Below are 26,435 nucleotides of genomic sequence, written 5' to 3' on the forward strand. Positions count from 1 at the left end.
TTCTAGACTGGAGGGACACATTCTAACCAGCAGAGGGCGACAGAGGACTGGAGTTACAATCTTGTTTCTTACGTTCATTTTTTTTTTCAAATGCACTGCAGCTTCACTCATCACTTTTCCTCGAATCAGTACTCCTGAATTGCCACTGATAAGGACTAACGTAGAAGTGAATATCTTATTCTAAATTCAAAGTTGTAAACCTTTATTGGTCAGACAATTCTGATGGATCCTAAATGAATCCACTAAATTGACTTGTAAAGAAGACAAAGTTAATGGAAAAAATGGTAACTTTTTTTTTTTTTTTTTTTTTTAGAAGTGATGATCGTTTTTATTTATGTGAGTTTCCAGGAAATAAGGTATTATATGCAAAGTTGTGATCAAGCAATGAACACAGGTTCTGCTTGAAAGGTTGTAGATTTTAGAGGGATATAATGCTAACAGAGAACATCAAAACAGAAATCATATTTGGATACATGAGCATAACTTTAACTGGATGCTCGACAGCATTGTGACATAAATCATAGCTCCATGGATCATCTAAGGTTACCACTGGATAATGTGGATGGGATCTCTTTTATAGTCTTGCTGTTTGTTCCAGGGCAGAAGAAGGTTAAGTCGCTCTTCCAAGATTTCCTTCTAGGGAAGGCCAATGGGAAAATCTATAAAAGTATAGCTTCAAAAAGTCTAAACATGACCTGATATCTCTCTCTGCTCAGTATCAGCTTTTTATGACTGCAACAGGGCAGAGGCATTGAGTTCCTTTATATCCCTTTACTATAGCGAAGAGACGGTAAGATTCAGAGTTTCTCGATAATTGGTCACTGGGGGGGGGTTGGAGGTTGGGATCAGAAGGCAAACAGTTTGGTCAGCAGCATGAAGTGGCCCACTGGCAAAATGACCTGTTGGAATTGAATGCATTTTATGAAGCCAGATAGGTAAGTTCCATCTCCACAGGACAGTACAGTGTGCATTTGTGTTGTGATTTCTACTGCAAATGTAAGTCATCTGCAAGATAGATTTAATTTAGTTATTAAAATGGGAACATTATTTTGTCCTCCAAACCCTCCTATGTTGAGGCCAGTGTTAGTGTTACTGATAGACGTCGGAGGGGTTACCAACTGTAGTACTCTTCTTAAGTACAATTTTCAGGTACTCGTGAGTATTGCTACTCCAGATTTCTACAGGCATTTCAGAGGCAAATATTGCACTTTTTACTTCACAACATTTAGTTGACACCAATAAAGATACTAGATACTTCATTTAGATTTTGAAATCTGGTAAACCTATGAATTAATATACACTGTTGTGGATTAAACCAGGCGTTCCCTACATTTTTGGCTTGTGACCAGTTACCAAAAAGAAGTGTCTGCTTGGGGCCCCTTGTCACGCTTCACATGGTTTTGTAACTGTTGGAGATCTCCAAGATGTAAAATTATCTAATACGATTATAGAAAAGTAAAAAAAAATTGACAGATTTAGCCTATACAAACCAATACAGATTTGTGTAGTTTCGTCCTAATTCCTACCCCACTAATCATCTCAGGACTCCTAAAAATGTATCTTGTAACCCTGTGGCCCGACCCCTAGGAACCAGTAGACTAAACTACCAATCTAATTTCACAATGAGCAACCAAACATTTCAGAGCTGCTGAAAATCTTATCCAAACGTTCAATTGTATCTCCATGAAGTATGGGATGTCCACATTAGTCATCCAAACGTTTCTCAAGACATGTTATTATTCATCTCCTTCAGTGGCTGTATTGATGACCCCTGTTGCTTTTTAGCCACTTAATAATATTTATCATGCACTAGAATTTGCTGCAATGAGTGACATAAAGAGTAAACTGCCAGAAACAGAATTAACAGATAAGTGTGTGCTGCTGGCATATTGCTTCAAACATATTACACAAGGGAAAACGAGAAAGAAACAGGAGTGCAGAATATAGCTAAATGCAATGTCAAATTGTTTATTAAAATAAGAATAATACAAAGGCTAGAAAATTCAGAAAAGGCCATAGCTATAAAAACAACTCACTAACACAAAATAGCAGCTGTTATATTTAAAGTTTATAGTGTACAAACATATTAACAGATTGATCACGTAGTAAAAATACTTAAGTATAATATTTACAAAAATTACAAAGTGTCATGTACAGAATGCTCCGGGCTATTTACATTAAGGTAAATTAAATAACAGTTACAACGCCGTGAGAGCACAGCTGACAATTTATGACACAATTATTTGATCCTCCACATTAACCAAGAATATGTGATATTTGATTTCACTTATCTTATATGTCAGTTGCCTTTTATGACGCTTTCTTAGTTTAAATTGCTACTTCATAGACTTTCACCTTGGTTTTAACCTGTGCAAGGCTATAAGAGGATTGAATTTGTCCTCAAGGCCACAGTTATAATTTAAATGTATACAGTCACGGTCTTTGAAACCAACCGCAACGGCAATTACTCAACGGCTGATGGGAAAGCCCCTAATATTAATGTTTGTTCATTTGTTGCTATGTACCGTTTTCCATGTGATATTCAGAACAGTCATCTCAGAGCTGAGAATAGAATACATTGTTAAACTTTTCCATAGGAGCCACACAAATATGAGTAAAATACACTTCGTTTAATGCTTAATGATTGGGGAATCATAGGGCCATTTGGGCATCATTGAGGGCATTTAGGGCTACAGGCATCATCTGGCTATTTGCAAACTTTAGCTAATTCAGAAATGGTTGCAGACAGAGACATTTGTAAGAAAAACTACCTTTTTCTAGTCCAACTGATTGAGTAAATACCCTCATCAGCACAAGTTGATCTGACTTCTATCAAACATCACACAAATAAAATCATAAGCAAGTGGTCATTTGGGTAGCCATGTAGCCAGTGATAATGTACTCCTTTCCTATCTCCTGTATTGATTCACTTATTTGGCTTCATCTTAAATGCAAGAAACTTGGTGTAAGAGGTTTCCGTTTTTTGTTTTATTTTTGTAAATAAAATGTTCTTGTATTTTAATCTAAAGCCCATATTTTTTTTTCATGCCTTTAACGTGGAAGTACATCATAATGATAAAAGTATCGCACATTTGTGACAAGTTTTTGTGTTTGTGTATATGCAGTATGCGCATGTTAAAGTCTGGGCAGAACAATACTTATTTAGCCCGCAACAAGCGCTCCTAAATTTGAAGGTTAAACCAAATGAGGCAAACTGTAACCTAGCATATTATTTCATGTTTGTGTGGCTACTACCTGTGAGTCAAACATACAACATACAACATACATGCATGCAGTCTTCTTGTTATTTCTAATTACTCTCAGAACAGAAACACAAATTCTAAATATCACACCAAAATCTGGACTCTTTTCAAACCGTGTCTTCTGCTAATTTAAAAAAATAAATATACCTAACTACTACTTACAAGCTACCAGTCTCTTTAAATATCGAACATAATCAGAGGCACGAAGAAGCCATAACATTACATTATTACTCAGTGAACCAAAAATATTCCAGATCTATAAGACCTATAATATCTTACAGCACAGCAGAACCATACTCAATAAATCTGCACTTATGTACATAAGGAGTCTATTTCCATGAAACAAAAAAGTATAAAATATCCTACTGACCACACACAGCCCACCAGGGGCCAAAGTTCCCTCCAAACTGGAGACCAAATAGCCATGTTATATTTGGCATGACTCTTCTCTCTCTCATGCTACAAATATTAGCATAAGATTTTGGAGCAGTTTGCTCAGTCCTACTTAGACCCTCTCACGGGGACTCTAACAGTTACAGCTAACTGGGGAAAAGGTAGTCTAGCTACTGCACACAATTAGCACTGCATGGTTTGCCAAGGCTGCTGCAGTTCGCTTTTCAAGCAGCAATAGTGTATTTTATATACTTAACTACTGGTATATCTGAAGCCAAATATTGACCTTTGCTCGATTAGAGGCTTGACTTGATCACAATTTTTTCATTGGAACATTAAGTGTCTATACTACCTAATAGATACCTTTTCATGCTTATATTTTCCTCCCTTTTTGGTATCACCATAGTTCTTTGTTGGATTATATCAGAAGGTGAATTAATACTTATCATTTCCGCTGTGATATTTGTAAGGTATCCTTAAATGTATGATCAGATTAGTATATTTGTTGACATTAAAGAACACCACAATTATCCATCTGCATCAAATGTGTTGGAAGTAATAAGATATGTTTTGCAGTCCCGCTCAACACATTAAAAAAGTCCCAGTCACAGGAGGGTACCTCATGTGGTAACCTCCAGATAACTGGGTTTTGTCCATATTCAAGTATATTCCAGGAGATAATACTGAGTCTTTCTCATTGTCTTTGTTTGCATGGCTTCAGAAATTCTGAACATGTCAAAATACAATTAGTATGCTGTCAATGTGCCAGAGACTTTGGTTGTAAAAAATTATTTTAAGGTAAAAAACCGGGATGTCTTCATTTGCAAAGTGGAAGAACGGATGAGATTCCAATCGGTTTATCCAGTCTTCAATTACTAATCTGTCATCTCCATAAAATGACAAATTCAGCCACAAAATCCCCAAATGGGCACTTTCCGTTAGGTGATTTTCTTAATGTATCCCCTGTGGTCCATGCTGGAGCGGTCTTGGAATTTGTTGGCCCAAAGCCGTCGCCCTCCTCTTGCAGGCTGTGGTAAAGTCATGCATGGGGTTGATTTTCACACCACACAATCAGTTTCTCTCCAAACTAGGGTAAAGTTTGAACACTTTGTATATCCACTCAGAGTAGAAAGCAACGTTAACAAAAAGTGCAGGCTGCGATGAGGCGCATTTTGTCCTTTGGATGCTCACGCCAATGATGACTTTGCGTTCATGTTCCTGGCAAACCAATGGGCCGCCATTGTCTTTCTGCAAGAAAGGGTAGAGGAAGACACATCAGAGACATTACACTGTATTGTTGTCAAACTAAACCAAACTGTATAAAATGCTGATACAATGCTTAAAAGGTCAGTTTACACAAAGAATATTTGCCATTTAACATCACTCACTGCTTTCTGATCGATTCATTTACATTTGACACTTTTGATATATGTCGATATATGTTTGATGTATGTTCGATGCCAACCATTTTCATTGGCACTAGTTCTTCAGATAAATAGGTAGTTCCCGTGATAACTAGCTATCCAGATGTTGCCATGTTATTTGAGTGAAATGACCTTTTAAGTCATGTACATTAATGTTGCATTCAGGTCCTTTCTGTTCTTACATCACATACGCCTTCTCCTCTCTTGCCACCGGCACATATTCTACTTTCCCCAGCATCCCCTTTAATTTGTGAGCACATGTCATTGTTGACCATGGGCATGGTCAAAGCGTTCAGTGCATCATCGTATCCTGTGTCTGAACAGAGGAGGATATGCAGTGTAAATGTTACAGACATTCTTTTTGTATGAATAGTGGTTGAAATGCAAAGTGACATGGCATATGGGTGAAAGAAGACAGTACTTTTAGTTTCCCCCCATCCATACATGGTGCAGTTGGTGCCTTCGGTGATGTGACACTCTTTTACTGGAAGATGAATAGTGGAGGCACCTTCAGACACAGGGGCTGGACTAGAACAAACATAATAATAGTCATAATTAACTAATTTTATAAAATAAAACATACTGTATGCGCACAAAAGAGGCACGTAATGTAACTTTTTTTTAAATCAATAAAAATTGATGTGTTGAAATTGGTACAATACAAAAGATGAAATAGTTTTCCATATCACTAGTTATGCTCTAACATTAGGACATAAATTAGTAGAAACCTAGTAAGTAGTTGAGAACTTACTCTTCTAGTTTCAGCATAACCAAATTGGATCCTTCTGGGCCACATATCAGGCGAGAGATGCGTAGTCTCGGGTGGCTTGAGGATTCATTGAGGTGGCGCAGACCAACCTGCACACTGTAATCCTTGAGATCTGGAACACTGATGATGACAAGGACCAAGATGTAAGTTGTAAACCTACCTGTAACGTTACTTAAAGAGCGGGCAACCGGGCTTGAGAAGTTAAACTTTTAACAGAAAGCCTGCGTTGCAAACTGGAGGTGTGGGGTTTGAAAGAAGTGGGTATTTATGAAGCAAGAATGATTTAATAAAATATGCTATCAGATTGCATTGAGGGAAAGGTATGATCCAGTCTTATTGGAGATTGGCTCATACTAGAGTCAGGATATCTTGGACTCTGCTGCTTCGATCTTTTTTAGTGAGTCCCCCAACTTTATGGAAAGTGCAACACTAAAATTGCTGGAGTACTGCTTTAAGGTACTGTACAGCCTTTATTAGACCTACAGTGGTCTCATCTTTGACAGACAAATTTGAGCAAGACAAAAAGCAAAGTCTTAAAGCAAACCATGTTTTTCCACGACACACATCAGACCTAAAAATATGAGCTAAAAGCCACTGATGTACACCATATGCAATACCTAGAGAACTGTATATAACTACAGAGATAGGGGCATTTTCTTTAAAGCCACTACTTCAGATGTGGAGATATTATATGTATATGACTGGCTCTGACACAGAAAACTAAAGAAGTTAAACAGATCTTCAGGGCAAACCATTCTGTTCCATATCTCAGGTCAGGCCTGTCTGGGAGTGAGTAACATTCCGTAAACAGGATACACCCCACATCTTTACATTAAACAGTATTAAAAAGAGGGCAGCAACCCAAAAAGAAAAAGTTTGAGAGATAAATGGAAAAGGTCAACGAGAGTATTACCAGGAGGTGAAGCACTGTTGGTCTGTCAAAACCCAATCTTCTCTGATTAATGAGCCCCCACACAAATGAACCTTCCTAGGAAAAAAACATTACAGTAGGTATAAAAGCCTAAAAACTGATACATTTGAAACATTTTGGAAAAACACAGATGTGAAATGACTTACTCTCTTTGGATGCTCACAACCCAGCTGCCATCTGTTCCTTGCACTTGGTGTCCTCCAACAATTCTTGTGCTTATATGCACAAAGCATGATATCGTGGGCCCAGTTAAAGCTAAACAAGAAGACATTTTTATGCTGCATTTTAGATGGATGAGTTATTTACATGTTAATGTGGGGGGGAATGTGTATTAAAACTGCAAAAGGCAACCATAAAATATGATTTGTTTAGTCAGGTACATGACAGCAGACGGATTTGATATAAAGAGTAAAAAGAAAAAGGGACAAGATTATAGATAAGAGGACGAGGAAGAGGATTAGACTGGTAAAAGCCAGATAAGCCAAAGCAATACTCACTGATCGGTTGAGGAGCCACTGCAGCTGATTCACCTGATAGAAGTAAAGAGAAGCACAACAGTAAGAAGAGACCCCACAGCAGCAGCAGGAAATAATTTAGACCACTGACCATACATTGACACGCAAAGCATGAAACCTCATTGAAAAAGGCACCCTTCTTTACTTTATAAAGACTTATCTCTAAATCATTGTTGGAGGCTATAACACTCAGCAACCACAGCAAATAAATTTGCTCAAGACTTCAAAACCTTCATGGAAGATATGTTTTACATTATGGAAATTATTGTACAGCCATTTAAAAGAGGCTCTTAAATGCGGCCATATTGAAACCAGCCAAAGAAAATGGTGGGTCTTGGGCTGCTTGAGTGTGTTTTCTCCAATAAAAGGATGGCAGCAGAGACCTGCATCTGTTTGATGTTTGAGCATCATGTATTCTCTGCCAATTGGACAAGACCGCAGCTAACAGATTACATAAGCCACTAGACAAGCTATATGACAACAACGTTATGACATTTTAGTTGAAGTCAACAAAGGCTGCAAAGCTAGTGTACAGCTAGTAAACACTGTCTTCTTCTTTATACTGAATGGCAATTAATAATGCTCTTTCAGAAGCAGCTGGGATCTAAATGTGGCACTGTTCACATACATGTATTTTGTGTTTACCTGGAAGATTAAAGGGGTCAGGGGCGCTGATCAGGACCATATCGTCCCTGGCTGACACTGAAATATCTCCTCCGCAACTTTCTGACAACTGTTGTTGTTGTTGTTGTTGTTTGTTCAGAGTATGCTGCTGACCTTACTACACATCCTAATATACTTTTCCCACATTTTTGGGCTTCATGGCATGTTGCAGAGGAGTAGTGTTAATTTCTGCGGATACACACAAGATACACTCCAACACATGTTGTATCTGTATATATTTAAAAGCAAGTATATCACAGGCAAAGTGATGAAAATATGCTTTCAAATGAATGGACAGTGTCAGTTTTTGGAATTCCCTGAAACCAACAGTCCACACCTGCTTTCTGCAGCAATTAGCCAGGTGCCCACAAGTGTGAAAATATGCTGACCTCCAAACAGTCCGCTAATTCTTTTCTCAACATTCCGCACATTCCTACTTTTAACTACAACATGTATATATACACACATACTTACATCAATTGCATCTGTATTGGCAGCAATCACTGTGCTGTGCTTTCAGAAATGCAATCAACATAGGAATCAAAGTTCTAAACATTTCTAAACGTTCATGGAAAGACACACACTTTGTTATTTGAATTAAACTCTCACCACTGGAAATAAACACTCTGCCTGTTAATTTTTCACTTTAACAGATACACTTTATCATTAACTTCCCCTCCTCACTTTTTTTTATTATTATTTTTTTGGGCTTTTCCGCTTTTAATTGACAGGACAGCTAGGTGAGAAAGGGGGGAGAGAGACATAGGTCGGATTTAAACCCTGGACCTCTGCGTTGAGGCATAAACCTCTAAATATATGTGCGCCTGCTCTACCCACTGAGCCAACCCGGCCACAACTTCCCCTCCTCACTTTGACAGCGAGATTTTAGCTCTAACTTTAAAGGAAGCCATTTTTTGCACAAATGAACAATGCTTCGGGGCTTGTTCTTAAAAAACGTCCACCTTAAAACATTTTGGGAAATACACGTATTCGCTTTCTTGCCAAGAGTTAGATGAGAAGACTGATACCACTCTTGTGTCTGTAGGATAAATTTGAAGCTACAACTAGCAGTCGGTTAGCTTAGCTTAGCACAAAGACTGGAAACAGTGGGGAACAGCTAGCCTGGCTCTGTTCAAAGCCAATAATAAATATCTAACAAACAAACAACAACTAAACTACTCCATTTCGGATTTGACGCAACACAGATGTATCTACTGTTACAGAGACAGAGGTTATTTAAGCCACTCACAGTGCCGCAGTTTGCAGTAGTCCCAGGCCAAACGGTTATTTGGATTGGTGTAACACCAGGGGCCATGTTTGTCCCGGTCCGGGTTCCGGCAGTAGTTCTTCTCCAGCCCTACATGGGATTCTGTAGAGTGAGAATCCCCACTGTAAAACACACAAATACAGATTCTCATATTCCATTTGTTATTTTGCACACAGAACTAACACTGGGCCACATCTAATGAAGATTCATACAGACACTCTAAGAACACACAAGCATGTGCATACATGGGGTCACATACACACCATCACTCCCACACTGTACATGCACGCTGTAAGTAACCATGGTATGCCTGGAAGGTCTGACTCTGGCTTTCCTATAGTGCAATGAATCCACTGCATTCGCTGCACAGAGCCCGTAGAAGGAAACACAGAATTTTGTGAAGAGTACTCATGGGAGTATGAAAGTATGCACTCTAAGCATTCAGCAGGGCTGAGACCAGCAGGAGCCACATCCTCTATAGAACGATTTAGTTGTGCTCCCCATTTGTAGGAATTCACATTTAATTGTGTGTCCTTTTGCAATGTTCCACTTGGCTCTATGAGAATTAAATGTAATCTTCTCAGATATCCAGAATATTACTCAAAAGTAATTACTCGGTGGGAGTTTGGACACACACGCACAAAAATAATGCTAAGCTATGGTCGACAATTTGTCAGGAGGTGAAGATAATTCCACATCCCAGGAGAATGTTAAACAAGCTGTAGCTCTCAGCAGTTTTTCCTGGGATGACCCTTGACCTTGTGCAGGGTAGCCAGCATGTCTGGCTGCAGTCTATGTGAGGGAGCTGATTGGCTTTGATCTACTTTCCTCAGAAAGCACTTCCTGGGGTCAGGGGTCGGCTCTGGAACATGTCCATCTGTCTGTGCCATTTTGGCTTTTAAAATTCCTGTAAATTAAGTAATTCCAACAGCCTGACTTAAGCATGAAGCAACAACCCTGGAGTGGGCAACATTTCTGTCAGGATGGGTCACTTGGAGAGCACAACAGGGTTTCCTCTTGTCAGATAGATGAATAATAATTGGGCTTGGTATTGACCCCTGAGGAACCCCCTGATTTCCTCTTGCTGTTTGTTTTCACTGCTTAGCTTCATTCATATGAAGGGGATTTTCACAAGGCAATGGGAGCTAAGTCATCAACAAACACTCATCAACTGAGCTAAAAAGAATGTGAGCCTCTCAACATCTCCAGGGTTTCTCATATTTACTGTAATAAATCCAAAAATGACCCCAATTCGTCTTCAGATATTAAGGAAACATGCTAAGTTGAAAAACCATCTCTTCTGAAAACAATGCCAGTATTTTCTCCTTTTGAAATTTCCGTTCTGTGACGGAATTTCTGTTTGTGTTTTGGCCTGTGTGTTGCTCAGTTTGACAGCCAGGCCGGGTTGCCAGATATACCTGTAAAAACGTTACGGTACAGCTATAACATTAGTACAGCCATGAAAGCAGCAAACAAACGAACAGGATCAACAGAGACAGATTCTACCCGACCTAAAAAAAAACTGGCGTGTTTCTAACAGTTGCGTGACCAGAGACGTAACAACCCCCGGGTAAATATTGGAGATGTGTTTGAAAGATGGAGACAGCTTAGAGCCCAAAAGGACGCAGAGTTGGCTATTTTCCTCCTTTACAGGTAAGCATTAGCTTCAGTCAAATTGATCACGGCTTCAAGGGATGGGCATTTTATGTCATTGCAACATTTGTGTACTCACATTGAATTATATAGCTACCCGAGTTGGTTACTCGCAAAAGCAATTAGTGGTTCCCACCATAATTCTAAGCCTAGGAAGTGTGTCTGTCCATCAGGTGGAGAGGACAACGAGGTTGTTGTGTTTTTAGCGGTTCCTACCGTAATTCAAAGCCCAAAAAGTGTGTCTGTCAGTTGGGTACAGAGCTCTGCGTGAGCACGGGCTTTTATGACTGTCGATATAGCCAGCATCTAACGTTAGCTACTCCGCTGTGCTGTGAAGTAATGTCTGGCTATGTGAGACAAGCGTCTAGCAACAGTGTTGTGGAAGCTGCGGTCTCAGCCTCGCAACCTCAAGGAACTTTGAGTCTGGGGAGGAAGGGGCGTATTTCCAGTATTTTGAATTTGTACTGCAGTAACTATTTGAAACACTAGCTGTCAGTATTACATATTGCACCTTTAAGCTTGACTAGGAGTAACTAGTAAGAGCAAAACAAAACAGTTATTATGCAGAATAAACAACTGTGTTACCTGTTTATGTGATGCGACCAGTCTGCACAGGGAATCCCCGATCGAGTTATGGATAAAGTGCCCCTGTACGTCTCTCCGTTGTCTTCATAACATTCTAAGGAAGAAAAGGGATATTATTATTTCAGACCATCTTGTTAAATATTCCCAGGATAGCATAGAATTACTCAGCCCAGCAGTTTCTCAAACACTTAAATGCAATCAGTGAGTGAGCAGTACCCAAAGAACTACATACATGATTTGGGTGGTGGCTGTCTTTCTCATTGATGCAAACATAACACAATTAAGTTCAGATTTTTGGCTTCTTTTTGTGGTTTGGATGACTTGAATGTCAAGGGCCTACTATTTCTAAACCTTACAAGGTCTGTTCTTAAACAGAATCAGAAGAGGGGCTGTAGTAAGTTACGAACAGACTGGCTGCAGTTTAACATGTGTGGTAATCTTACTGTAAATGTAAAGCAGAGAAACATGGGAAATGACAGCAAGCAGTAATGCCGAAGTCTGGTGTTGTTGTTCTTCCATGAAACGGAATTCATTGGGCAGCACGCTGCCAAGTGGCCCAGTCCTACGGGAACTATATAAAAAGTGTCTGTGTAACTTTACTTTGCAAAAACATGCACATGGCTTTCGACAGCAGTTTTAGTTCTGTATTCCAATCACATCATTCAAGAAACATCATTGAGATTTGAAATTCTTTTGTAGTGTATTACTTAGAAAACACCAGTATTCTTAAATTAATAGTTTGACATTAGAAAGTTAAATGGGAAAATTGTTAACACTCATATCTGTGAGGTAAATATGTAGCTAGAGTCACCAGCTAGCTTAGCTTAACATAAAGACCAGGAACAAAGGTAAACAGTTCACCTGGCTCTGCCCAAAGGAAACAAAATCAGCTTACCAGCACCTCTAAAAATCACTGATTAAGTTTACATTTCTATTGCTGTGCAGATTTAACAAAAAAGAATTAAGGCATTAATTAGTAAGCTTTAGGTGCTGGTGGATTTTATTACCTGTGGACAGAGCCAGGCTAGCAGCTTCACCCTCTTTCCAGTCTTTGTGCTAGGCTAAGCTATTTAGCAGCTGGCTCTAGCTACATATTTACAGTGAAAGTGGTATCAATTTTCTCGTCTAACCTTCAAAAAGAAAATAAATAAGCCTATTTCCCCAAATGTTGAACTTTTCCTTAAAAATTTAAGTTGTACAGTAATTTACCTATTTTTTGTGTGGCCTCAGCATCACACCTGGGGATGTTGGTGCAGTTGGCTATCCTCTGATTAGGGTCTGTAGTGAAGCACCATGGGTAATCTGCACCATCAGGGTTACGGCAGTAGTTCTCGCTGAGATCTCTAAAACACATACACAAACTACAATTTAAATGATGGTGCTGATGTTTGTTTGTTTTTTTACAGCAAAGCTGTTATTTTGTATGTTTCATGCTCATCATTTTTTATTTTTTGGCATTTCAACAGACAAATGCTCAAAATTAACAAATCACATCCTTGACACAGCAGACAGAAATTAATCCAAGCTGTGAAGGGGCCATGATACAAACATTACTCACTTGCATTTGAAGTTCTGAGGAAGAAAGGAGTGGTTATGGGGCAACTGTGAGTCCCAGCGCTGACATGTCACACCCTCCGGAGTGACATTCATTGTGCCTCGGTAATCTGTGCCTTTTCCCTGGACACAGGATGTTGTTACATTGACATCTGTGTCCTCACTCGAGTCAGAATCTAGCAAAAAAGTAAAAGACATAAATTGTAATTGTGAGTGTAAGCATGAGAAAGAAGGGTTGCTAAAGACAGTGATATGTAGAAACCGAAGGCAGAGGGAGGAAGGGGCGAGAAGAAGGGAGATATTAATCCCCAGAAGAATGTGTCATGTTTAACATAGAGACATATGATCAAAAACAGTTGTACTCCCCACCTTTATTCCCCCCATACATTTGGAGAGAGTCAGCAGCTTCAGGTTCTTCTGGGTTCACATCAGCAAGGATCTGACCTGACCTCACCCCACCGACACCATCACTAAGACTGCTAGACAACGGCTCTTCTTCCTCCGCAGGCTTAGGAGGTTCAACATGGACTCCAGGCTAATCTAGAACTTCTACAGGTGCACTAAGAGTATCCTGACTGACTGCATCACCACCTGGTATGGCAGTTACTCCCCCCTTAATCGTAAGGCTCTACAGAGGGTGGTGAAAACTGCTCAGTACTTGACCGGGACAGAGTCGTCATCCATCGACCTCTACAGCCAGCGAGGCAGGAAGAAGGCCAACAGGATAATCAGAGACCCAAATCACCCAGGCCACAAACTGTTGTGCCTGCTGCTGTCCACCAGACGATACTGTAGCAAACATTTACTACATTAATGTTTACATTCAGCTTACTCATTGGAAATTACTGTCTTCCAGGAATGTATTTTACCTCATTTCACATTTCATAAAGTACATATTTATCCCTATATTTTAACTTACACTATTTTTTGTCTGGTACCTTAGATTCTCATTAAGTTTTTCTTGTGATTTTCTGTTTCATACTAATTTCATTAGCATTGTTAAAGGGAGCCTGAGACCCAAGATTTTCATTGATGACTGCTTCTGTAATTGTTGTGCATCTGACAATAAATAACTTGATTCCTAACTTATATGTCATAGGGAACTTTCTGTTTATTCATAACATTGGTGCCCCACATTATTGCACCTACAGTAGACCTCCACAACAATATGCATTTAAATTGCTGACGGCACACATTGTCACAGATTGTTGTAAGAAAAACCTGGAGCCTGATCATACTTATGAATACATCTTTGCCTCAACATTAAACACTACATTTCTGTTTCTGGTGAATTTGTTTATTCCAACCCAACCAAAGATATCACATCCAACCCGGTCTGGCTGGGGCAACTTTATCCACTGGAAAACTATTCCAAACATCTTTAGATGGAATTCTGCAGGAATAGCAGTACATGGGGAGCGACTTCTCCCCTCTGGATTTCTGTCTCTGTTTCTTTAGCCTTTGACAAATGAGATGGGAGAAGATGGAGGAGGAAAGGGAATGTTTTGAGGCAGAAATGAGAAGGTGGATGGAAAAGAGGGATTCTTTGGCTTGATGTAATGCATGCCAGTGTCTGTGTGCACTGCGTGGTACAGGTCATTGGTTTTTATCTTTCTGAGGGCAGGCATTGAGGGATGCACACATCTGGACAAATGCAGATCCTCCACCCTCGCTGTAAATCACAACATGTACTGTAAACTACATGTGTGTATGTGTCTGACAGAGACAAAGAGAGATGCTCCGTGTGTTTGTGGGTGTGCATGTGGGAATATTTCATTGGGCTTTCAAAGAAAAAAAAAACAATAAATTCTCCAATGGTGTCTCCTCTTTTTTTTCTTTTCCCCCTGTCTTTTGTAGTACATATGAAGGCAAACGTTATGTAAACTACAACTCTGTCAGACACTGCCAAATATTGTTTATCCCCTCAACATATATGTTTAAAGACATATAGTACCCTATCAAATACAATAGGGCTGCAATTAGTGATTATTTTAATCATTATTTAATCTGTAGATACTTTTTTTTACAATTAACCAAGTATTTAGTCTATACTCTTTATTCTAAAAAATAGTGATAGTGAGTCTTCACATAGCTTGTTTTTCTTTAGTCCAAGATCCAAAGATATTCAATTTACAGTGACATAAAATAGAGAAGAGAGGCTGGAACTGGAGACAATTTGGCATTTCCTCTTAATGAATAACTTCAGGCTGCTTGTGTAACCCCAGTTCTCTGAGTAGCACAAGTGAGATGTCTCAACAGTGTTTTGATTATGGTGGTAGATAGTGCTGTCAAAAATGTCAATCCAAAATATCCCATAGGTTTTCAACTGGATTGAGATCTGGCTATGGCATATGATTCACATCATTTCCATACTAAGCAAACCATTCAGTGATCCTTGTGTGTCTTGTATTGCAACATCTGCATTCATTTTGTTCCTTTAATTTGTCACTTGTTTGTATACTGTACATCATGATTTCCATACCACTAAAACAACTATTAAGCCTTCTGATGGCCATGTGAGGCATCTCTGTATAATAGCCTCTATTGTACAACACCATTTTACAGCCACTTGTCATCTGTGAGTGGTCTCAGAAAAACACTTCTTGCTCACTGAAGTCAGACCCTCCCCTTTTAGAAACAACCTATTTACTCTTCCTTGTTGCAGTAGAAGCAGTTGAAGTCAAGCACCACATGAAACACCCAGCCGGAGAAACAAAAGCCTTATGAGACTCTGAGAGGGGATAAGAAGAGCTTTCTTACTCCGATCACCACAACCACCAAAGTCGTGAATGCAACAAACCCCCTGGCGCCCTCAAACCATTAGCTAGTAGCACCCAACCACAGAATGTCCAAAAATCAAGCAAGGGATCCTGAATGACATGTCCATTTTTGGATCTTATAATGGATTTCTAACTTTGTGATACATACTGTTATAAGAATCATAAATCAGTTAAAGGTCTTTAGTTGATTTGTTAAAGACTTTGTCCACAAAAACCCAAGCCCCAGACTTAGAGTACTGTAAATACAGTACATAGGCTCTTACCACACACAGTAATGTTGCAGTACTCCCACGGAGTTTTTGGATCCATGGTGTAGCACCAGGGGCGAAGACGATTATCCGGGTTACGACAGTAATTGTCCTTTAAATCTTTTTGCCGATACCTGAGAGAGGAGACAGAGAGGATACCGAGGAGGAAAGAAAGAATTCGGAGGGAGAAAAGTGAGTCATAACAACTGGTGAGGTCTACCTCTCCTGAGTATTAGCGTCAGTTATTTAAGCATCTGTCATGGGTGTGTGCAGCATTGTCCGTGAGAAAGGTTAGTATATGTGATTATCAGCTTTGCAGCTTACTTTTTGGGCTGGAAGTGGTGTTTGTGAGGCCTTGCTGAGTCCCATCTCTGGCACTCCTTGCCCCTCTCCGTATGGTCCATTTTGCCCCGGTAATCTTCCCCATTACACGTCATACAGACTTCTGTCAACAAAGAAAACAACATTTATCAAAACTTGCTTCCCTCTAGTAATGAATGCAAACACAACATATGACTCCAAGACGGAAATAAACTACAGACATATTAATTAAATGTTCAAACACCTCTTGAAAAGATACATAACAGCCAATTTCTAACATTAATCTAAATTATTTTGACCAAATCTTATTGATCGGTGATGTGGTTTGTCTTACCCTCTGAACACTGTGGTATGCCACACTCCTCGGCTCGTACGTTGGGGTCTGTGGTGTAGCACCACGGACCACCAGGATCGTTGTTGGGATTCCGACAGAAGTTTTCCCTCAGGTCTTGTGTTGGGTACCTATCAGGATAAAACCTACAGGGGAGTAGACAGACATGGTTGAAAGTGTAAACTGATACTGTAAGCTGTACAAATACATTTTAGGGAGTACTTGCACACTTGGCTGCTCCAGTGGTGTATACAGCATCGTACCTGTCTGCTAGTGCTCTCAGTAACAAACCAAATAAATTCAAAAGGCATTTACATTAAGATTTAAGCTTCATTCTGAGAAATGCTAGTGCCTATATAATGTGACCAGGTTACATTTCAAATCCAACAGTCACATAAATCGTATGCAAAGTAAGTCATCAATATGGTTCTTCTCTTCAGGTTTGCACCTTTTGCATGATCGCCTTACCGATTCCTACCATATCCCAGCTCCCTCATGTGTGAAGCAGGCAGACTCTGTCACAGCACAGTAACCACCAACAGCACAGAACAATGCTACGAACCACTTGGAGCAGACCAAGCAGGTCTTTTGCTGGCAGCCTTTGAACACGTTTAAACCTAATCCCTCTCTGTCATCTGCTACCTCACGTCAGTTTGAACAAGCGACTGTAAGACTGGAAGAAAAAGATCCTGGCTAGTCCAAACATATGGGATGTAACAATGAGTAGCAGCATGGGACCCCCATACTAAATGAGCAGTGTGTGAAATGTGTCTTCTGTCAGGGCAGGATGATGAAAAGCTGGCATGTCAGCACCCCCTGATCCATGCCGACCACATTCCCCCCTCCCACCAAGGGAGACAGCGAGGGAAGACAGGAGACAAACTTGTAGTCATAGAAGAAGGGTGAAAAGAAACAAGTGAAGTGACTGACTTAAGTGCTTAAAAAAGAAAAAGTGAGCAAAATGGAGTGAGCACAAAGGCAAGAGCTCTGTGTTTAATTGATGATTTAAAAAGAAACAACATGTGCAGGAGAAAAGAAAAGAAAAAAGAAAAGAACCAGTCCACCCTCCCTTCAGCAGCTTGTCTGAACACACTACCCCAGACAATGACTCTTTTCTTGGGGGAGTCTGCTCTGCTCTCCCCTCTGTGCCCTGGGGCTTACGCAAGGCTTCTACACTAATGCATAACATTATTCAACCCAGAACTGGAAGAAGTCTCAGGCACTGAACTTAGCGAAAAAGAGAGAAAAAGGGCAAGGTCCTGAGCTACAGAGCATAGTCCCAACTACAGAAAAATATAACAGGGTTAAATCTAACACCAACATTTCACTCATGCATGTAACTACAACAAAACACTTGTTCCCCTCATTGCAGCACTCTGCAAAGTGCCAAAACTCACATCTGTTGTGTGTAACTCACAAGCTCGATACATTGCTATCGTAATACAGTATCCTAATTTATAAATGGAATTACAAGGTCCCTCACTTTACAAAAAAGGTTGCATCTGGTGAGAGTCTGTAAAAGGCCGCTACATGGGAGCAAGTTAGCCATAATGATGTTGCACTAACAGATGTTGGCCAGTTATTCATCTCTTTGCCAAAGTCTGTTCCCATCGGAGCGCAGACACACATGCTTTGCTCTCTGGGCCGGCTAAACATGTTGGCTAGATCTTGTATAACACTAAAGATGAAATGTAGAACTGAAGTAACTGCTGCAAAAATGTCTTGCAGCATGCAACAAAAAGATAGCTATGCTTCAGTGGTGTAGCAGTATTCAGGGATTAAAGCAATGAGAGCAGTGACTTTATGGATCTTAAGACATAAATAATTATTTTTGGAAGAATCAGCTGACATTTTTAAACTGCTCAAGTAAAAGGAGTAGTGTAATTTTGGAAAATGCACTAATTCACTTTTGTGCTGAGAGTTGGAGAAGTTCAATACCATATTTTGTCTGTTAAATATGAAGCTAAAGCCAGGAGGCGGATAGCTTACCTTAGCTTAGGTCAGCGTAAAGACTGGAAACAGCTAGCTGTTTCCACCTGTTTCCAGTATTTGTGATAAGCTAAGCTAACTGGCTGTTGGTGCTATTACTTCATATTTACCATGCAGACATGAGAGTGGTATCAAACTTCTCATCCAACTCTCTGCAAGCAGCTGTGTGTTTCTGTAGCTGAGCAAGCTCACTGACCGCCCAGTGGAAATGTGTAGAAAAATAAAACATGTCCCTATGGGAATTAATAAATGATTGCAATGTTATCTATTATTATTAATTTGAAAAAACATTTTCCATTCTCCATGCTTGGCTGGGGATCAATACAGACTTCTTTCAGAGCCTTGGTTCAAAAACTAAATATAGTCAACAGGTGGAAGTCCCATTCCTGGAAGGGAACCTCCTGAGAAATCACCCCTGGCCCATGCTGATCGGTGAAGCATGAAAATAATAGTTACCTGAAGCTCAAATGGTGCGTGGTTCATTACGGTGGTAATTCTCAAACAGCGGGACAGTCCCATGTTAGGTAACCCCACAGTGGCACTAAATCTCCCTTAAGTAAAGCTCCCTTTGACCCTTTGAAAGTTAAAAGTTGCTGACAAGCCGGGGCGATGTTACATTTGCCATCTGGGACGAGGACTGGAACCGTGTGCCAAATAAACAATGACAAAGGATTCTTAATGTAAAGAGCTGCTTCTGGAAAAGGAAGGGAGGAAGAGAGGAGAGGATGGGGATCAACACTGTAATGTGTCTTAATTGTGGGGGATCACTGAACTTGCATTTTCTCTCTGAATGTCTATTGCTAGATGTATGTCTAGAGCTCAGCTGGACAACAGAGAACACATGGCTTCAGTCTATAAATGTCTGCACTTTCTTTCTTTCATTCTACCTCCCTTCTTTCTATTTTTCACTCTGCACTTCTTCAAACTCTTATTACTCTGTCTCTCAAACCCCCTCCCTGTCGCAGTTAAAATATCTTGTAACTAATGAGCACCACTAATGAGATGCTGGCACAGAACCATCGTCACAAATTCACTGATCTGTAGCCGAGGGAAAACATCTTTGGGATACACCTGATGAGTGCAGCAGGAAAACAGCCTCGATGGAGAGGACATCCCTGCATGTGTTGAAAGAAATCGGACTTGTTTCTGGCTAAACGTTCAGCCGTCTCTGAGCCTCCACCTTCCCTTAACCCCTGAGGTGCAAGGGGATGATCTGAGCATCTATAAATCAGCTGCTGAGGCCTGTTCAATATCAGACACAGAGAAATATAGAAAAGGAGCATCCAGGAAGGTGGCGGCAGTTTAAAGATTAGAGAAGCAGACTTTGAAGGCCGCTGGTTCAAATCGACAGAAATCTGGCAGGGGGAAGTGAATTATTCACACCTTCTTCTCCTTAAAAGTGTCATCAAGCAAGGCACTGCACCCTCAAAGTAACGTGCATGTTTATAACCATTCCTCCTCTCGTGAATAGTACTTATTCCCAACAAAAGTGTACTTTTCATACTCTTTCTTGGTTAAAAAGAGAGGACTTACGTGTGTTCATTGATGTTATTATCTGACCAAGCTTGGCAAGTGATGTTTGACTTTGTCCAAGACCTCCTCCCTCTGTAGTTGTCCTTGGTGCCGATGATACACTCCCTTATATAATCTAAGTAAGAGCAGAGGGCATAAAAAGCATTTCAAAACATCCATTCATGTTCTCACTTCTAAAAACTGTTTCTGTGTACTCTTTCTGTGTCCATTTATACACTGTTTAGTCAATTAAAAGTTGATTTGCGTTGGCTGCCTTGACCACCTGGAGTATAATTTCCCATGTATGGTCAATAAGACGTTTTTAGAAGGAGCGCTTTAGTATTTTCCAGCTTGTGTGTTATTCCCAATAGACAACTCCCAGAAGTTCATTAAATGTCACCGGTGGGAGTTTCCGTAAATTTTGCAGTAAATTCTAAAGTGCTAGATTCCACAGCCTGCACCGGAGAAAGCCTTTTCGTTCCAACTGTAAACAATGAATTTTTTTGTTTACACGACACTTAAATCTGCTACATGTTTATGCGTGCGACTCTCCCCACTGGAGTGATTAAACAGCAGGGGTTGAGGAGGGGCCGGTTGCTTTTATTGTGTCAACAGAAAAACCAAAGACCTTAAAGAGCGGGGAGCCGACGCAAGTAGCACAACCTGCAATCACCAACAAACAATTTGCCTGTGTAAATCTGTCTGCACCTGAATGTTCACGTGAGAAAAACACCAGAGGGCATAAACTCAACTTTGAGAGGCTTTGCCTCTAAATATGACAACATTTACCTTTTTTTTCATACAAAGTAAAGTTGACATTGGCCTGCTTCTGCACACCATGGGTGAAGCGGTCAAAAGGAAGCAAGTGGCATTTCCTGTTGTGCCGCTGAAAGTTGAAAGCCCTGTAGAAACACACGGGAAGTAGTTGAGAGATGAACAAACGATAAACAACAAAAATGTAAATACTGGGTTTAACACAGGAGGAGAGCAGGAGAGAGGGGAACGCGTCAGGGAAACATAGAAAGAAAATGGAACTCACCTGCAGTTGAAGTTTTTCTTGACCTTCTTGCACTTGTGTGCGCAGTGTTCCTGCGATCGGCTGTTCCGTACCAAAGGGGGCTGAGGGCATTCTGTACAAACCAGCAGGTGATTCTCAGTCTTCTCATACTTCTGTAATGACTGATGAGTCCTCCTACAAAAACCTGCAAGGATGCGAAGACACAACATGTTATCTGAATGTTTTGGTACAGCCATTTAGATGCGCTGTTTGGTTGGAAGAAGATGGGACCTGCTAATGCCAGGTTCATCTCATATTGTAGATACCGTCCGTTTCCGATATGGAAATACCGTTCACATGAACATACAAGTTGTACGCATGACTTGAAAACTCAGAATATGGAATTGGCAAATATGGAATATGGATGCTCACGTCAGGCAAAGTCTGTAATTAAACCCAAATTGTCTGGATATAGTGTTATATTGTCAATGCACAGTATTTTTAACCATTTACATGAAAAACCTTTCAATCATAGAACTGTCTTAAGTTGTCCACAGACATGAATGCTTGCAAGTCTTAAACATTGGTTTCCACTACAAGGACTGATTTAGCCAGTGGACAGATCTGTGAGGACTTCTAAGGTGGCATTGCTCTCTAAAGCCACCAGCATTAATTCTGTCTCTATTATGGTTCATATTTTATATTTCTTTTCCCAAACAGATATCACTTTCCTCTGCAGGGTTATTTAATGGCATGTGATTCAGAATAACAGAAAAAAAAACCTCTTTCAAAGGGCATCCTGGCTTGCATGTTGTGCCCCCCTGTCTCTGTTCCCTCGTTTTCTGACTGTATCTACACTTCAGCTATCAATTAAAGACTGGGAGACATGGCCAAACATGTCACTACTGTTGTCAAGTTGCTGAGGATGAAGAGGAATCTGTCCACTCGATGAGACTATTTCCTGGAGTTGGACTATTAGAACAGCGGGAGCCATGAACACTGGTTTCAGAGTTTTGGCATGGAGGAAGTGTAGCAAATATGAAAATGATTTCACTGTCATACATAAACTGGGTGGCCAGCAGGCTCGATGGTGTTTTAAGCCCCCAATGTCTCCTTCTAGGCAGCGCTGCGACCGTTGACTTCAAGGTACCTAACCCTAACCTTAACCTTAACCCTAACCATTGCCTAATCCTAGTGACAAGGAGACATTGGGGGCTTAAAACACCGATAAACGGCCAGCTGTCCACGAAAGCATCCTTCGACTACAGTTTGCTTACAGCCCCATGCTTGTTGGCATGTTAGCAACCGCACTGCTGAATCCTACTGAAATGTCATTCTGCAAATCCTGAATCCCTGAAAACTGCTGTTTTGCATCTCTTGAGAAAACCTTATATCAGATCATGCTTTAGCTACGCTGGCCAAACCGTGGTAGCGGACTAGTTTATGTGTCCGAAAATTAAGCATGAAGTGTGTCTAGGATCAAAACCCAGCTCAAAATTCTTCCCAGCACTCCCGCTTCAAACCAAGGAAGCTGCCTGAGAAATGGGTGCTGAACTGAAGACAGCCAAGAGAACAGAGTGATGTCCATCCAACAGGCTGATGCACTCCAGTGCCTCAGTTGGAGATTTGATGCTCATGAAAGCACATCTCGTATTTTACTGCTTTTAGAATGATCCACAAATCCACTTTTTTCCCCAACACTTTTTACTACTTCATGGTATTTGTAATGCTACAGTTTTATGTTATTGTAAATGCATTTTGATGGATATCTGTGATTCCTAGATAATTCCTACGGTTACTTGCATGCATGACTCCTTAGTAATCATGAAAGTCTCCTTTTGTTTAACTACAGTGACATTTTTTTATTCCTTATTTTGAGCAACAAAAGTGGCATTTATCTTTTAATAATAATAATAATAATAATAATAATAAATTTTATTTATATAGCCCTCAAAGACCAAAACCAGCACATATATCACATTAAAACAGATAAGCAATAAAATCAACACATAAAACAAGCATATTAGAACCAATTAAAAAAAAACAAAAAACTTAGGTTGTTTAAGTGAACAAACCAAGATGCAGTTGGAATTCCCTTTTCACAGGCAAGCTTTGATGCAACTCATCATTTCTATTAACTAATAACTTTTTATGCATACATTTTAGGTATATTCTCTCAGCTACTGGCATAGAAAACATACAGTATGTGGAAAAATGGAAAACTGCCAAAGTTGGATGAAGGACACGCAATTAATTATTTTTCATTTTAGTAATAGGCCTTTGTTGAGAGCCATTTCTTTGGAAGAAGTACATCGAAAGAGAATATCATTGCAGAGACATTGGCATGTACATAAGATCCAAGTGGGTTCAAAAGCAGGACAAACCCATATTTTAAGTTCATATCCTTTGTGATACAAATCATTAATTTCTACCTACTGGAAAAAGTTAAGAGCCCATCCTTCAGCAGAATGGAGTTCTACTGCAAATGCTTGTTTCGGAGGACTATAGCAACATCTTTAAAGTTAAATTTAAAGTTACAATAGTTTTCAGTTTATAATTAGGGGCAAGTGCGATATAAATCACACAGGAAAATCTTAAGCTACCGAGTTACAGCTGCATGCTCCTGTGCCAAGATCCGACACAAGAAGTTGTGTGTGTACTTAGGATATTGTAAACTGTGGAGCGTTTAGAGGCTCCTCATGGTTGAAAATGATTTTTGGTGAGGACTTATTATTAATGTTTGGGCTCCACTGGACCACATCTGGCACTCATCACAGTGTTGTTCCAGCCCTGATGTCTGGCCAGGCTGCTCAATTAGATTTCACTTAGTCTCTTCCTCTCCTTGCAGTCGGACTCCTGCTATCTCCAAATCCCAAACATTTGCTGGAGTTGGAGATTATAATAAAACGTGCTTTATGGGCGAGTGTGAGAGAGGTGAGATTTAATGAGAAGAGGCAGCCATAGCTTACATGGTTCCTGCTTTCAGCTTGGAAAATGTAGATAGGAAAGGTGAATGACTGACACTCTGACCTTCCTCAGGAACTTCCAATTAGGTGCCCTTGAGCAAAGAACTTAAGTGTCAGCTGGATAAGTATTTTCATGAAGCTTTTCTAGAAAATAAGCTGCAAAGAATCAACTATTGATACAGTAATCACAAAATGTATACATTTTAAGGCAGTGTTGAGGGAAAAAAACGGTATGATATGAACAACAGGAAAGTAGCAGGTTAAAGGTGTGCCTCTGTCTGGGAGTTAAGCAGACATTACATCTGCTTCAGAGAGCGCAAAATGTGGAACTGGGCACAGCAGCCAGATGTTACCCCCCCCCCCCCCCCTCTCACAGACACACACACACACACACACACACACACACACACACACACACACACACACACACACACACACACACACACACACACAGACACACACACCTCTTTTCTATCTCTCTACCGGGACAAACGCACGAATACCAGAGCCCGGGGCGCGCATTTTACTTTCCCCAACTCCAGGGCAGTCAGAGGTCAGGGTCGGCACCCTTGGAGGTGGTAACTATGGATTCAGTGCTTTACTCAGTGACATGTCAGCGGGGCGGATGTAAGACTAGTGTCTGTAACCATGCGATAATCTGCGCTTTTTAAAGGAGCGGCACGGAGTTCGTTTGGATGCGTTTAAATGACGGTTGGTCGTGTGCGACCCAGGCTGTGCTGCGACATTAAAGGAAGACATGCAACGCATCCTCTTGGTCAGTCCAAGTGATGCAGGAGTGCCTATTACCTAAAATGACCGGGACCAATATCAAAAGTTTAATTACAAGCAGAGACGTCAGCAGATGCACTTCAAATAAAGCGATTTGGCACACGGTTTTTTTGATTACCAAATAATATTGGACAATACAATTTAAATGCATTAATTATGCTGACATTTAGATCTATTTGCAAATTTACGATTAGAAATTTTAATTAAATGGTAAACATAAATAGGCTAATGGCAACCCCAGGGAATCAATGGATTTCTAGGAGCAATTTGAAGAGCTGCTCAATTATTTCATTCAAAGTTTTGTTGTAGTCTACCACACAGTTATTGAATGTTTGGAATTGTACCCTCCCTTAAAAATAGCCTTAAATATCATCCAACATCATTAAATTGTCAGCCACAGTAATTAATCAAAGAGAGCGAGCCGAATCAACAAGACAGGCAACATGCAAGACAGGGCATGTTCATGCCATTCATGTTTATAATGAATGAATGAAACCGATTCAGAACGGCATGCAAAGTAGGCTGCTACTGATTGACAATATTTAAATTAAAAATACGAGAAAAAGTACAGTAATTCTTTTTTTGGCACACTTTTCTAACTTTTCTAAGTTTAATTTTCATTCCTTTTTTTTTATTTGACTTTCTATTATGTAGCCTATATTTCTCACAAAGAAGAAATCCGTTTAGATTTAGATATGAGGCTAAAATGACATGTCATGTAGATATTCAACATATCCTAGAAAACATAGCTCTTCATGTCTTACCTGTGCCCAATACAGTGACCACAACACACACCACAGCTTGGTAAATCCATACGTTTGTCCTCATGGTTAGGAACTTGAAAGCAGGTTTTTAGAATCCAGATTAATTGAGCGACAGACTCAGTGGTTGTATAAAGTCCAGAGTGGCTGATGACCAGCTAAAGACTTGCCTTCCTCACACAGATGCCACTTTTCCAAGAAACCACACGTCCTCGGTTCAACCCCCTTATACTTGAGTTTGTGCTCCTCTCTATCAGCGTCTCTCCTCACCAGTGTAAAGTCCAGTGGATTAAATAGTGCAACCTCCGGGTGTTATTTTCAAAATAAATCGGATGTGACTCACGGTTCTGCATGTCAAAGTCTGGTGACATTTCACATTTCATTTGTTTTATAATGTCAACAGATTCCAAGGAACAAAAGCAACAATTAAGTGATCCTACCAGCAAATATAGTCTGTGTAGCCAAAGTCTGATATAGTTTAATAGACATGGTCATCCAATAATTATTAAAACACATTTTTACTGGTTCCTTCATTACAATGAACATGGGCAAGTTATTCTGAGTCCATCACATTTAAACCCATTCTGTTGCCTTAGATACTCACAAGGCACTAAGGGTGTATTAATCCACATCTGAAAAAAAGTGCCCAACAAATTTTTACATCTTATTAGGCATGCCAGCTTTATTTTGTAAGGGCACTGAGAGGTAATCTGTAATTAACAAA

At 40.1% G+C, this 26,435-nt stretch overlaps 1 protein-coding gene across 2 annotated transcripts; it reads right to left on the reverse strand.

Moving 5' to 3' along the window:
• Positions 1 to 1,948: 1,948 nt before the first annotated feature.
• hgfa (hepatocyte growth factor a) lies at positions 1,949 to 25,946 on the reverse strand. Of its 2 annotated transcripts, none has more exons than XM_039792505.1 (18): positions 25,715 to 25,946; positions 21,238 to 21,400; positions 20,988 to 21,100; positions 20,220 to 20,334; positions 16,701 to 16,843; positions 16,370 to 16,490; positions 16,061 to 16,179; positions 13,022 to 13,193; positions 12,673 to 12,806; positions 11,464 to 11,557; positions 9,208 to 9,347; positions 7,278 to 7,310; positions 6,927 to 7,035; positions 6,763 to 6,837; positions 5,832 to 5,969; positions 5,502 to 5,608; positions 5,263 to 5,396; positions 1,949 to 4,904 (listed from the first exon to the last, which is right to left on the reverse strand). In XM_039792505.1, exons 1-18 carry the CDS (start codon positions 25,776 to 25,778, stop codon positions 4,728 to 4,730), a joined length of 2,151 nt encoding a protein of 716 aa, XP_039648439.1. In that variant the 5' UTR covers positions 25,779 to 25,946; the 3' UTR covers positions 1,949 to 4,727. The 2 variants fall into 2 exon arrangements, with proteins under 2 accessions (XP_039648439.1, XP_039648438.1); XM_039792504.1 differs by having other exon boundaries at positions 12,673 to 12,824.
• Between the last annotated feature and the right edge of the window lie 489 nt (positions 25,947 to 26,435).

This window comes from Perca fluviatilis, chromosome 23 (assembly GCF_010015445.1).
Source record: "Perca fluviatilis chromosome 23, GENO_Pfluv_1.0, whole genome shotgun sequence".
Taxonomy (NCBI): Eukaryota; Metazoa; Chordata; class Actinopteri; order Perciformes; family Percidae; genus Perca; species Perca fluviatilis.

Coding starts and splice junctions, on each gene's coding strand:
- hgfa (XM_039792504.1), bottom strand. CDS start 25,778: ATGAGGACAAACGTATGGATTTACCAAGCTGTGGTGTGTGTTGTGGTC. Junction 21,101..21,237: donor AAGAAAAACTTCAACTGCAG/GTGAGTTCCATT, acceptor GTGTTTCTACAG/GGCTTTCAACTTTCAGCGGC. Junction 11,558..12,672: donor TGAGGCCACACAAAAAATAG/GTAAATTACTGT, acceptor TTTCTTCCTTAG/AATGTTATGAAGACAACGGA.